Source organism: Macrobrachium rosenbergii, chromosome 30 (genome assembly GCF_040412425.1).
Source record: "Macrobrachium rosenbergii isolate ZJJX-2024 chromosome 30, ASM4041242v1, whole genome shotgun sequence".
Taxonomy (NCBI): Eukaryota; Metazoa; Arthropoda; class Malacostraca; order Decapoda; family Palaemonidae; genus Macrobrachium; species Macrobrachium rosenbergii.
This window is the reverse complement of record NC_089770.1, coordinates 8,456,001-8,468,552: the sequence shown is the minus strand read 5'-3', so window position 1 is coordinate 8,468,552 and position 12,552 is coordinate 8,456,001. Positions and strand designations below refer to the sequence as shown.

Below are 12,552 nucleotides of genomic sequence, written 5' to 3'. Positions count from 1 at the left end.
TTTGTTTTGGTATAATCGGCTTGATAGAAGTACACTGCAATTACCAATATAAGGAACAAGTACAAAAATGTTTCCACATATAGTTACACTCATGAATACATACTGAATATTAAGCAGGCAATGAGCATTGCTAATGGGGTATGGTACGCGATATGACCATCTCTGGAGATCCAGTTATATACCACGGGTCGTCGTTATTGCGTCGGGGTCAACGGAACGGTGACCATGTTGGGGTATGGAACGTGATAGACACCGCTGGGCAGATGCCAATAAACTTAACGCGTGGCAGTGCCCCGTTTCATGTAAGCCGTTTTTTTTGCCGGGGACTCTTTCTCACAGGTGGGAGGGCTCTTGTTTCAGTTGCTGACAGGCCTGCGTTCGATCCCCTAACCGTGTGTGGGAAGGGTGGTGCGGGTATGGGCATGTTCTCTTAAAAATTCAGTTAGGCTTCTGCTGTTTTTAGCAGTGAATATTGGAAGTCGACTGTTTTGGGTCGCATTTTTGGAAGTCGACCGTTTTGAAAGTCGACTGCTTAACGGTCGAAGTTTCGGGTCGCGGTTTTGGAAGACGACTGTTTTGGATAGCAGTTTTGGAAGTCGACTGTTTTGAATAGCAGTTTTGGAGTCGACTGTTTTGAATAGCAGTTTTGGAAGTCGACTGCTTAGGGTCGCAGTTTTGGAAGTCAATTGTTTTAGGTCGCAGTTTTTGGAAGTCGGCTGTTTTGGGTCGCAGCTTTGGAAGTCGGCTGTTTTGGGTTGCAGCTTTGGAAGTCGACTGTTTTTGGTCGCAGCTTTGGAAGTCGGCTGTTTTGGGTTGCAGCTTTGGAAGTCGAGTGTTTTTGGTCGCAGTTTTGGAAGTTAAGTGTTTTAGGTCGCAGCTTTGAAGTCGACTGTTTTGGGTCGCAGCTTTGGAATTGACTGTTTTGGATAGCAGTTTTGGGAAATCGACTGTTTTGGATAGGAGTTTTATAAGTCGACAATTTTCGATAGCAGTTTAGTAAGTCGACCGCGTAAGGGTCGAAGTTTGGGTCACCGCTTTGGAAGTCGACTGCTTAGGGTCGAAGTTTTGTAAGTCAACTGCTTTTGGTCGCAGCTTTAGAAGTCGACTGTTTTAGGTTGCAGTTTTTAGAAGTCGACTGTTCTGGCTCGCAATTGTCGTATGAAAAAAAAAGAATAAAGAAAAAAGACATATAACACATGTGTGATCACACTTCGTAAAAATATATTTCATATATGTAACTGAAAAAGGACCGGCCTCAGTCACGTAATCCTCCCTCTCCCCCCACCCACCATGGGATAGAAACGGTTCACCTGATGATATTGGTATGACGACCTCTTGCATTTTGCGTCGTGCAACAGGGTATTGCATACGCTGCTCGCCTTGCAATTACGTTCGCAATCCTGGCTCCGGGATAGCTGCTGGGAAGCGCAATATCTGAATCAGCTACTGGATGCCGCGCAGAAAGCTTTATATAGTTATATTCACTTTACGTAATTGTACTGTTAACTAAGTTCTATTAAGCTGTTGTGCAATTTTACATCAACGTTGTTATTATCGTTGCATGAGGGTTCTAAGTTCTAAGCTACATTGTTATAAAGATTTTTGTTTTCTGTAAAAGAAGACTGTTGTGTCGGCTTTGTCTGTCCGCCCTCAGATCTTAAAAACTACTGAGGCTAGAGGGCTGCAAATTGGTATGTTGATCATCCACCCTCCAATCATCAAACATACCAAATTGCAGCCTTCTAGCCTCAGTAGTTTTTATTTGATTTAAGGTTAAAGTTAGCCATAATCCTGCGTCTGGCACCGCTATAGGTGCCAACAACACAGACCGCCACCGGACCGTGGCTGGGAGTTTCATACAGCATTATTCGCTTTACAGAAATTCTTCGGCTCATTGTTTACTTGTTTTTTAATGTGATCACAGTTGTTGCTACTTTAAAAGCACCAGTTATTGATTTTTGTTGTTAATGGTAATAATGAGGTACTTTTGACTTTTATTTATTTTTTTATTTATTTATTTATTTATTTATTTTTGTCTCCGGCCCTCATTTGGTCTATCAGACGATCCACATTTTTGTTTTATCTTAACTAACTGTTATTCAAGTATGTTTCACCAATAATAATAATAACAAATATTACTGTTGCCACTTCTACCACTACTAATAATAATTATAATGATACTTAATTAGCAACAAACAAAAGAGCAAGTATTTTGCTTCAGAATCTTACTCTTAAGTTCTCAGGGTTACTATCCGAAATTGCTCAGGCGTTCAGAAGTCAATCGGGTTTGTCAACAGTGAATTAGCTTTTCTAGAAGCCTGTGTATTGCCAGTGGCTTTGGAATTCTCTCCCAGACGTATCCGTTTGTTCCTTTGAAAGGCTGAAGTTCTGTTGCCTTTCCCATTTCTAAGACTCACAGTTCTTCATTCCTTTTCCTTTCTCTGGTTTTCCTCGGGCCTGGGCTAGAAAAGGGGCCCGCAGGTTCCCGTCCCATTGGTCTTTTGCCCTACCGTAGTCAAAAGCAAGTCATCACTCTCCCGTAAGTCACGGGAGACGAAGACGTAGTCACAGAATCAGGCGTTACAGTTAACCTCGTTCCGCTGGATGTCACTTCACAAGCCATTGATGTTCGCGAGTCGGTGGGCGAGGTCATCAAAATGCAGTGTTACGTCGTTGTTCAGGAATCATTGGATGACGGTATACTCTGCTGTCACTCATTGTGCGTTGACTCACTGATAGAATAAACTGGCGTCGCCGGTATTCAGGTCTTCTAAAAATAGACTGGTTTACATTTAGAATTCTGCTTTGTACCGTTGTCTAAATAGTGTTACCTACTGTTACTTCTTTCTAGTGATCGCCATATTCTTTGGAAGCTTGAATTTCAAGCGAGTGGCCCCTTTGGTGGGCTTGTTCCATATGAATAGGGTTCATCTTCTGAATAGTAATAGTAATGATAATAATAATAATAATTAATGATAATGGTGCAATATTAAGGATCAGTCATTAATGGCCAGCATTTCCCCCCTTAGGAAGTTAAGTCTAGACAAGTGACAGTTTTTTCACGTCGAAAATCAAATTGGAAATTAAGGATCTTCCGAAGATTCCCCTGTGTAAAGTGTAAAAGGTTTTCGGGTGAATAGTGGAAACGTAAAATTGTGGAAAAAATAAAAGTCTGAAATAGAGTGAATTGTGTAACCCTTAATAGAGAGAATAAGCTAAAGAGATCAGTGAGTTTGTGCTTAATTCCCCAACGTGATCGGATAGAAGAAGAAGAAGAAGAAGAAGAAGAAGAGGGAGCGAGAGAACAGAGGACGAAGAAGAAGAAGAAGAAGAAGAAGAAGAAGAACAGGAAGGAGAGGTAAAAAAAAAAAAAAAAAGATTGTAGAAAGAGGAGACTGAGTGAGAAGGCGGGCAGGGGGTCGGCGCCCCGAGCCCCAATGACCGACCGGGAAGGCTCCTCCCCCTTTCTTTCAGAGTCCTCGGAGGCCATGAGGTGCCTCCCTCGGTTTCCTTGGGCACCATGTTGAAGATTCACATGCTGGAGAGCCTCCTGCCGGTGGAGCGAGAAGAAGACTCGGCCAACAACAACCTCCCCCAGGGGAACTCCAGCCCCTGCAGCAGCCTCAGGGCCCGAGGGCACTTCCGGGCCAACAGCGACAGCATCAGCATCATCAGCGGCAGCTCCAGCGTCAGCGCCGGCAGCTCCAGCGTCAGGAGCGACAGCAACGGGAATATGTTGGCCTTCACCAGGACCCTCAGTAAGCGATATTCAAGGTGAGGTTTTTATTTATTTATATATTTGTTTGTTTTTTATCGCAGAGCATTGCTCTGTAGGTTTTCGGGTCTCGTTGTGACCCGCTCCCGCTGTGTCATTTCAAGCACTGAAAGACTGCAGAGAAAGGAATCATATTTGTTTTTACTTATAGAAGAGTATTAACCAACCAAGTATTTTATTTGCACTGTTGCATTTTCTCATGACTACGTAACAGTTAATGTAGTATTTTCTTTTATTATAGAATAGTTTTAATCAACCAAGTATATCCTATGCACTGTCGTATTTTCTCATCGTTTCAAGAAGAGTTATTTTCGCGACGTAATCTTTTCGTAAAGATGAAATGATGTCAAAACAGGAATCGCATTCAACTGTTATAATGATAAAAAAAACTTCTGTGTGTTTTTTTTTTTTTATTAATCACGCCTACGTAGAAAAGCAGAAGCCGGGACCTCCATAGTGTCCATTTTTTCTTACCGTATCTGTTCCGATCCGAATGTCCCGTAGTACAAAAAATAAAGGAGAGTAAAGAAAAAGTTTCCTCTGAAGGTAAGCACTGTTCGTAAAGATTTTCCCTGTAGGATTACGGAGAGGGAAAAAGGGGGGAGGAGAGTTAGCACATCGGGAGGGGAGGGGAGGGGCGGGGCTAGGGAAGGGGGAGAGGGAGAAAAAGAGAGAGAGAGAGAGGTAGGAGCATGAGGGGGGAACCAGGAAAGAGGAGAAGGGAAGGCATAGGAAGGTTTGTATAAGTGGGAGTGAGAAGGGAGGTATATGAGGGGAGTAGGGAGGGAGTGGGTGAGGGGTTTCGGAAAGAGGGAAGGAGGGAATTGAAAATAGGGGGAGAGGTGTGTAGGGAGGAGGGGATTAGAAGGGAGAAGGGGCGATGGGAAGTTAGTAAGAGGGGAGGGAACGACCATTTAAGGTTGGCTCTCTTCTCTCCATGGATTTGCCTTTTCCTCCTCCTGCTGTTTATGGTTCTTATGGCGAGGGGAATTTGGTAGGTGTCCTGGAAGAAGAAGAAGAAGAAGAAGAAGGAGAGGAGGAGGAGAAAGCAAGGGGAGATGGTCGAGGCAGGTGCTTTTTAGAAAGTGAGGGGAGAGAGGAAAATTATGACTGCTACGTGGCCAAACCCTGCCAGGTAATCTAGAGGAGAGATACTTAGTGTATTATCTCTCTCTCTCTCTCTCTCTCTCTCTCTCTCTCTCTCCCTCTCTGTGTAATGCAATATCTAAAAAGGTATGAAGTATATTATTTTTCTCACTCTGTCTCTCAGGTAGGCTAATATAGCGAGAGGTTAAAGTGTATTGCTTTTTTTTTATATAAGGTAAAGATGATATTGAGTGAATTAAACTAAAAGCTCTTGAGTTTTAATATACTAATGCTCACACGGGAATTTCAGTGATGGGAGGCCATCTCTTGTAGAGTAGATTTTGACCGGGTGTGGGGTTCCTACTTTCTTCTAAAATGAATTATGCACTTATTTTTGTGAACACATATATATTATATATATATACATATATATATATATATATATATATATATATATATTATATATATATTATTATATATCGTGTGTGTATAGTATGTATGTATGTATGTATATATATATATATATATATATATATATATATATATATATATATATATAATTATTTTTATATTTATATTTATGTAGAAGGGAATATATACATTCTTACATGTGGACATATGATTACGGAGGCACTTGAGTCATTGATCCATTATTGATATTGAGACTTGTTGAGTAGAATTTTAATTTTGAGAGAGAGAGAGAGAGAGAGAGAGAGAGAGAGAGAGAGAGAGAGAGAGAGAGAGAGTCCTCATAAACCACCCGGTGTTCACCGGAAGAGACATAACAATTAATGCTAATATCATTCAAGAATTTTTAAGAGATGGTGCTATTTTTAGTCTGCCAAGACTTTAGTATTCATGCTTTCCATTCCATTTAAATTAGAACTCTCTGCTCTCTTCCATTTAAATCTCTCTCTCTCTCTCTCCAGGTAGGGGAGTCAGTGTTTATGGGGTTGATAAATGTAATAAATGGAGAAATTTCTTGGAATGATTAGTAGATAGGTATAAGAATTTTTGTCATGAATTTTGCCCAAGGTTTTTAGCTGTCTAAATAAAGTATTAAATTATGATGGAAAATTTGAAAGAATTTAATATAATTTCATGTTGTCATAGAACAAGGATATTTTTTTTTATTTAATGGAAGAAATAGTGCAAATAATTAACTTCCGACAGTGAACCTTTGTTGAGATGAAGAATCTCCTGTGGGGACGTAGTGGAGATAGAAATTCCTGTGTCTTTGAATAATTTTACCTAAAAATTAGTACCTTTTTTTTTTATTATAATCCCAGAGTCTTTGCGGTTTGCTTTTAGCAGGACGACGGAAGATGGATAACAAATTAAATCACCAGTAGAAATTGTAGCTGGTTAATTCTTTGCAACAGCTCTTTGTATAGCTGCAGTCTCCCCGTGTCTATGTTCATTCTCTTACCTGCTTCACTTTCGTCTTCCTCAGGTATCAAACGCCCACTTATGGATATATAGTTTCTCTCTTTATGTTTTTTTTTTGTGGCAGGCGTTATATTGACTCCACTGGATACATCGCAGTTTTTTTTTTTTACTGGTTCAGAAGAGGCGTGCTACTTTCTCGCTCTCGAGATTAAAGAAGGAGATGGGGGAAGGCGTATTTTTGTGTCTTTTTCTGCCGTAGCTTTGCTGAGTAGCTGACGGTTTTTATTTTGTGTGTGGATACAGGATGTTCGAGCGTGTGTGTGTGTGCGTGGTTCTATAGACTTGTGCAATATGTGACATCAGGTATATAATTTTACTAATTTTGAAGATATTATGTAAACATGAAAATGAATATGTATATATATACATACATGTAATATAAATTTGTATACACCCCCATATATATTATATACATACATATATATATATATATATATATATATATATATATATATATATATATAGTATATATATATATATATATATATATATATATATATATCCTTTCGTGACATGATAGACAAGTATACATACGAAAAAGGGTCTCGGGTTCGACTCCCAGGAAGAAGGGTGCATGAGTACGTTGTTTGTTAACAAGAGCAGTGAATTATCAAGAGTGAAGAGTGGGGACCGACGAGGAACCTCATCTCAAAGGGCTTGCTGAGAACCAGAAGGCTGGAACACCTTCTGGCGTTGCCCCTTTTAAAGGGACTGGGGCGTTCAGTGATAAATACTTTATACAACTGGCGGCCTATCAATCACATTACCACCACCTTAACGTGGTTTCTCTTGTCAGTCTATCAGTTCCTGGTGTCCTTCCATTCTTCTTCATTTTTTTCTATACATCTTCAGCATTCCCTCCATCAGTTCCTGGTATTCCATTCTTCAACTTCTTAATTTCTTTCTATATGTCCTCGGTTCCTGGTATTCCGTTCTTCAACTTCCTAATTTCCCTCTGTACATCCTCAGCATTCCCTCCATCAGTTCCTGATATTCCATTCTTCAGCTTCTTAATTTCTCTTTATACATCCTCAGGTCCTTGTATTCCATTCTTCAACTTCTTAATTTCTATCTGTACATCCTCAGTTCCAGGTATTCCATTCTTCTCCTTTTTAATTTCTATCTATACATCCTCAGCATTCCCTCCATCAGTTCCTGATATTCCATTCTTCAGCTTCTTAATTTCTCTTTATACATCCTCAGTTCCTGGTATTCCATTCTTCAACTTCTTAATTTCCTCCATACATCCTCAGCATTCCCTCCATCAGTTCCTGGTGTCTTTTCATTCTTCAACTTCTTAATTTCCATCTATTCATCCTCACCATTCACTCTCAAGAAACCTCAGACTTAGAGTAACCCATTTCACTGTTGCTTCATTCATATCTGACTCCGTGAACCCTGGACATCATTCATTTCAGACTGCATGTGGCCTTTTGCATCTTTCATTCTGAATTACATTTGTTCGTTGATCTTTCGCTATAAGTATACTTTATGTAGAACAGCCCTTTTTACATATGAATTGGTAGCTATATGGATAAGTGCTTACATAACCATATGCCCACACGTATGCACGCCTGTATTTATAAATATTTTCCTTTCAAGTGAGAACTGCATATGTTTATGTACCCAGACGTATGCATGGCTATGTATTTATAAATATTTTTCTTAGAAGTGAGAACTGCAAATGTTTATCTACCCACACACATTCATGGTTATGTATTTATAAATATTTTCCTTACAAGTAAGAACTGCATATGTTATGTAAGCACACGTATGTACGACTATGTATTTAAAGTACTTTTCATACAGGTGAGAACTGCGTATGTTTACATACCCACATGTTTGCATGTCTATGCATTTATAAATATTTTTCTTTCAAGCGAGAACCACATATGTTTGCGTACCCAAATGTATGCACGGCTATGTATTTATAAGTATTTTTCTTGCACGTGAGAACTGCATATGTTTTTACACGTATATATGGCTGTATATATATATATATATATATATATATATATATATATATATATATATATATATATATATATTTTACCTGTGAGAACTGCATATATTTATGTACTCACATACGTATGCAAGGTTTTATATATATATATATATATATATATATATATATATATATATATATATATATATATATATATATATATATATATATATATATAATTTGTAAGGACTGCATATGTTTATGTAACCACACACATATGCACGGTTATTTATATATAAATATTTTTCATACAAGTGAGAACTAGCCTACATATGTTTATACACCCATAAATATGCACGGCTATGTATTTCTATGTATTTTCCTTACAACTGAGAACTGCATATGTTTATAACCCACACGTATGCACGGCTAAGTATTTCTGTATATTTCCTTATTGAGAACTGCTTTTACTTCAAGACCATAAACACAAGCATTTGGATGTAATACGAAGTCTTATCTCTCTCTCTCCATCGGCGTGGAAATCTGCGCGGGTTTTAATGCGCTGTAATTAAAATATATTGTGTTCCATTTAATGCTGCTGGATTTTCATTTCGGAAATTAAATAATCATAAACAGATCTAGTTATAATGAGGCCGCTATTGTATTGCAAATGAGCTTTCGTTTTTTCCCAAGCAGAAATATATTCAGCATTCACTATCCCGCCGACTTTATAATGAACATTAAAGCCATTTTTTCACATCACGGGTTTTGAGGAAAGCAGTTCAGGTGCGTGCGTACTCACGGTCACATAATGGCATATATATATATTATATATTATATATATATATATATATATATATATATATATATATATTTATATATAAGAAATATTTCTCAAGATTTTTTATACTTTCACGGAAAGGTCAAAAGACCAGCTAATAGAGATCAGAGGTTATTTATAATAGCTGTGGTGTGGTACCCTAATTGTTTATCCTTGTAGTAATTACCGCCTGTGAATTTCAGTTTTTTGTCGCGTGATATTCCCCCTCATCTTAGATTTTTAATTTTTTTCGGGCATCTCATATTACACTCGGTATGCTGTGTATGTATTCACGAGCATGTGTGCGTGTGAATACATGTATGCATACATACAGGTACGTGCATACGATATATACATTCTTAATAAGCTTTTTCTCCTTATATAGTAGAGTGTTAAAGTAGTTTAACCAGACCACTGAGTTCTCCTTATTTAGAAAGTGGCTCTTCAGCAAAGGGAAAGCATCGTTCGCTGCCACATCGATATATATATATTGTATATATATACATATATGTGTATGTGTATTTATATATGTATTAACATACATACATACATAATTAACTACACTCACAAATCTTCAGTCAACTTCTATTTCTGTATTTCCATTCTCCCCATCTCTTTAGAGCCGTTTCCATATGCATCCACTCTCTCTCTCTCTCTCTCTCTCTAACAGCGTCATTGTTGCCATCTCCCTCCCTTCTCCCATTCCCCAGCTTTGTTGCTGTCGATATAAAGAGGAAAAAAAATTATTTTTTGTATTGACAACCCCAAATTCATTTCTGACAGTCATAACCCCGCCCCCATCTCTCTCTCTCTCTCTCTTTGAAAGCATCCATCCGGGATTCAAATTTTTATTTATTCGTACTCGATAGGTTTTTTTTTTTTTTGGCTTAAGCGAAATATGTATTTCCATCTGAATTCATTTATGGTCGAATGGCTAAGGCAACTGGTTGATTGAGGCTGGAGAGAGAGAGAGAGAGAGAGAGAGAGAGAGAGAGAGAGAGAGAGAGCTATGCGGCCACAATTTAGTAAAAATTGGAAATGCGTTATAGGTAGATTTCCAGTCATATGTTTATTTGTTTAATTACTTTTTATTTATTTTTATTCACTTACGTTGCATACTTGTCACCATATTCTCTTCTTATTAGGAAAGAATCAGTCTTTACTGTTGCAAATAAACTTTCATATCAGTGGGTTTGTAAAACCATCAGACAAGCCAATGTGCTCTCTCTCTCTCTCTCTCTTCCCTCTCCCAATATCGATGAAATTTTTCTAGGTAGTTAAACCTCCTTTTCTCTCTACTCTCTCTAGATAACTCTCTTCAGTGATTACACTTGTAGGTAACTGAAATAAATGCATTTTATCTCCAAACCGTATTATTTTCTTTTAGTGGATTTAGTAAATTACTCTCTCTCTCTCTCTCTCTCTCTCTCTCTCTCTCCACTTTGAACTGAGGCAAGTCCTTCCATGATTACACTTTTTAGAGAATTGAAATAAATACTCTTTATCTCTAAACGTAATGTTTTCTTATAGTGGATTTTACTAAATCTCCCACCTCTCTCAACTCTCTCTCTCACTTAAATTGAGGCAAGTCCTTCCATGATTACACTTTTTAGAGAATTGAAATAAATGCTGTCTTTCCAAACCGTAATATTTTCTTAAAGTGAACTCTACTCAATTCCTCTCTCTCTCTCTCTCTCTCTCTCTCTCTCTCTCTCTCTCCACTTTGAGGTAAGTCCTTCCATGATTACGCTTTTTAGAGAATTAAACTAAATTCTCTTTCTCTTTAAACCGTAATATTTTCCTGTAATGAACTCTACTAAATTCCTCTCTCTCTCTCTCTCTCTCTCTCTCTCTCTCTCTCTCTCACACACACACACACACAGTGAGCATCAGTGCATCATCGCTGATAGCAAGGGTCAAACTCGTTCTTGCCCCTCGTTATATCATCCGGATCCGCCTTGATTGGCTGTCGAGTTTTTTTTTTTATATATCCCTTCACGTGATTGGTCGCCCGCCGCCACAGTGTTGTAAGTGAAAGGGCAGGCAGACCCCAAAACAAGGGACATTGTTCTTTCGCTCGCTTCCTCATTATCTCCCCCTGCATAATTCCTCTCTACTCCTTATCATCTTCCCCTTCTCGGTTCCTCCCAGTTCCTCGTGCATGTTCTTATTTTCGAATAGGATGTTAACCATTTTTTTGTACCTTTATTTTTTTGTTTTTGTTTTTCTATTCTTGATTATTTTCTAGGGGCTTGAGTTTTCAAATTATTATTATTATTATTATTATTATTATTATTATTATTATTATTATTATTATTATTATTGGGTCTGGCTGTCCGTATATAATCGTGTATTTCTTATCCTTTGTTATTATCAGTAGAGAAGCTTAGACGCTGTTTTATGAATGGTTATGGTATGCAGTTGGGCAAGAGACTTTGGTAGATTGTTTTTGGGGGGTATAATGCCCCCGTTTACGGTCCCCTTTTTTTTCTTTTACCCAATGTTCATTAAATGCTTCAGCCGAATGAGGTAATATGAATAAAGCAAAAGATGATTTCACCTTCGTCTTTCGTCTCTCACTTTGCTAGCGCCTCCCCTCCCTTCCCCCCTTCCCTTGCGCTTGCTTCCTTTCCTCCCTCCTCCTTCCACCCACCTACCATCTCTTCTCCATGCTCACTCCTTCCCTGATACTTCCTCCCCACCCCACCCTCCTTCCGAAAATCTTTTTCTTTAAGAAGTGCTAACTCACTGTATACCCGTTATGTAGTGGATTGATACCCGTGTGTGTGTGTGTGTGTGTGTGTGTGTCTGTGTGTGTATGAGTGTGTAATGTCCTCGGTGGTAATACCTCTTCGTTATATTCTCATGAGAATCCTCTGGTGTGCTTCAAACATACTGAAGATGACTTGTGTCGGTAATAAAATTATGTCAGTGTTTTCAGGCTAATCGCTGATATTTTGCTGTAGATATTTTATATACTCAGTTAATAACAGTATTATTTAGTACTTCTGCTTCACACGGCCAGTAACAATATAACAAACGTAACTGGTAGTAATGTAAGATAGTTTTATAATGAGGTCTGAAAAGAAATAATCTTTAATGGTATGAAAATGAAAAATTTAAACATTTTTTCCTATCCTATTTTATGTAAAGAAAAAATGAAAAAGTTTAAAAAAAGATGTTTTGACGTAGGCCTGTTCTGATTATTTGTAATGGGATGAAAGAGACTTTAATGAACTTGATAATTATTATAGTTTTTACCTGTGTAGGCACAAGTTCCTTAAAATTCCTAGAAGAGAGTTGATATAAAATCTCTAGATTTTACTATTTAGAAGAGATTATGTGCTGATATATATATATATATATATATATATATATATATATATATATATATATATGTATGTATGTATATATATATAGCCTATATATATATGTGTGTGTGTATGTGTGTGTAGGAGTGTACATATTTACATATGT

General features: G+C 37.8%; 1 protein-coding gene across 1 annotated transcript in view; it reads left to right on the top strand.

The window, feature by feature from the left end:
• The first annotated feature begins 465 nt into the window (after positions 1 to 465).
• The window catches only part of LOC136854991 (rap1 GTPase-activating protein 1-like), a 493,378-nt gene continuing 481,291 nt past the window's right edge, over positions 466 to 12,552 (top strand). The window contains exon 1 of the mRNA XM_067131671.1: positions 466 to 3,774. Coding sequence (XP_066987772.1) covers positions 3,521 to 3,774 — 254 coding nt within the window. The 5' untranslated portion in view covers positions 466 to 3,520. The remainder of the gene's footprint in view (positions 3,775 to 12,552) is intronic.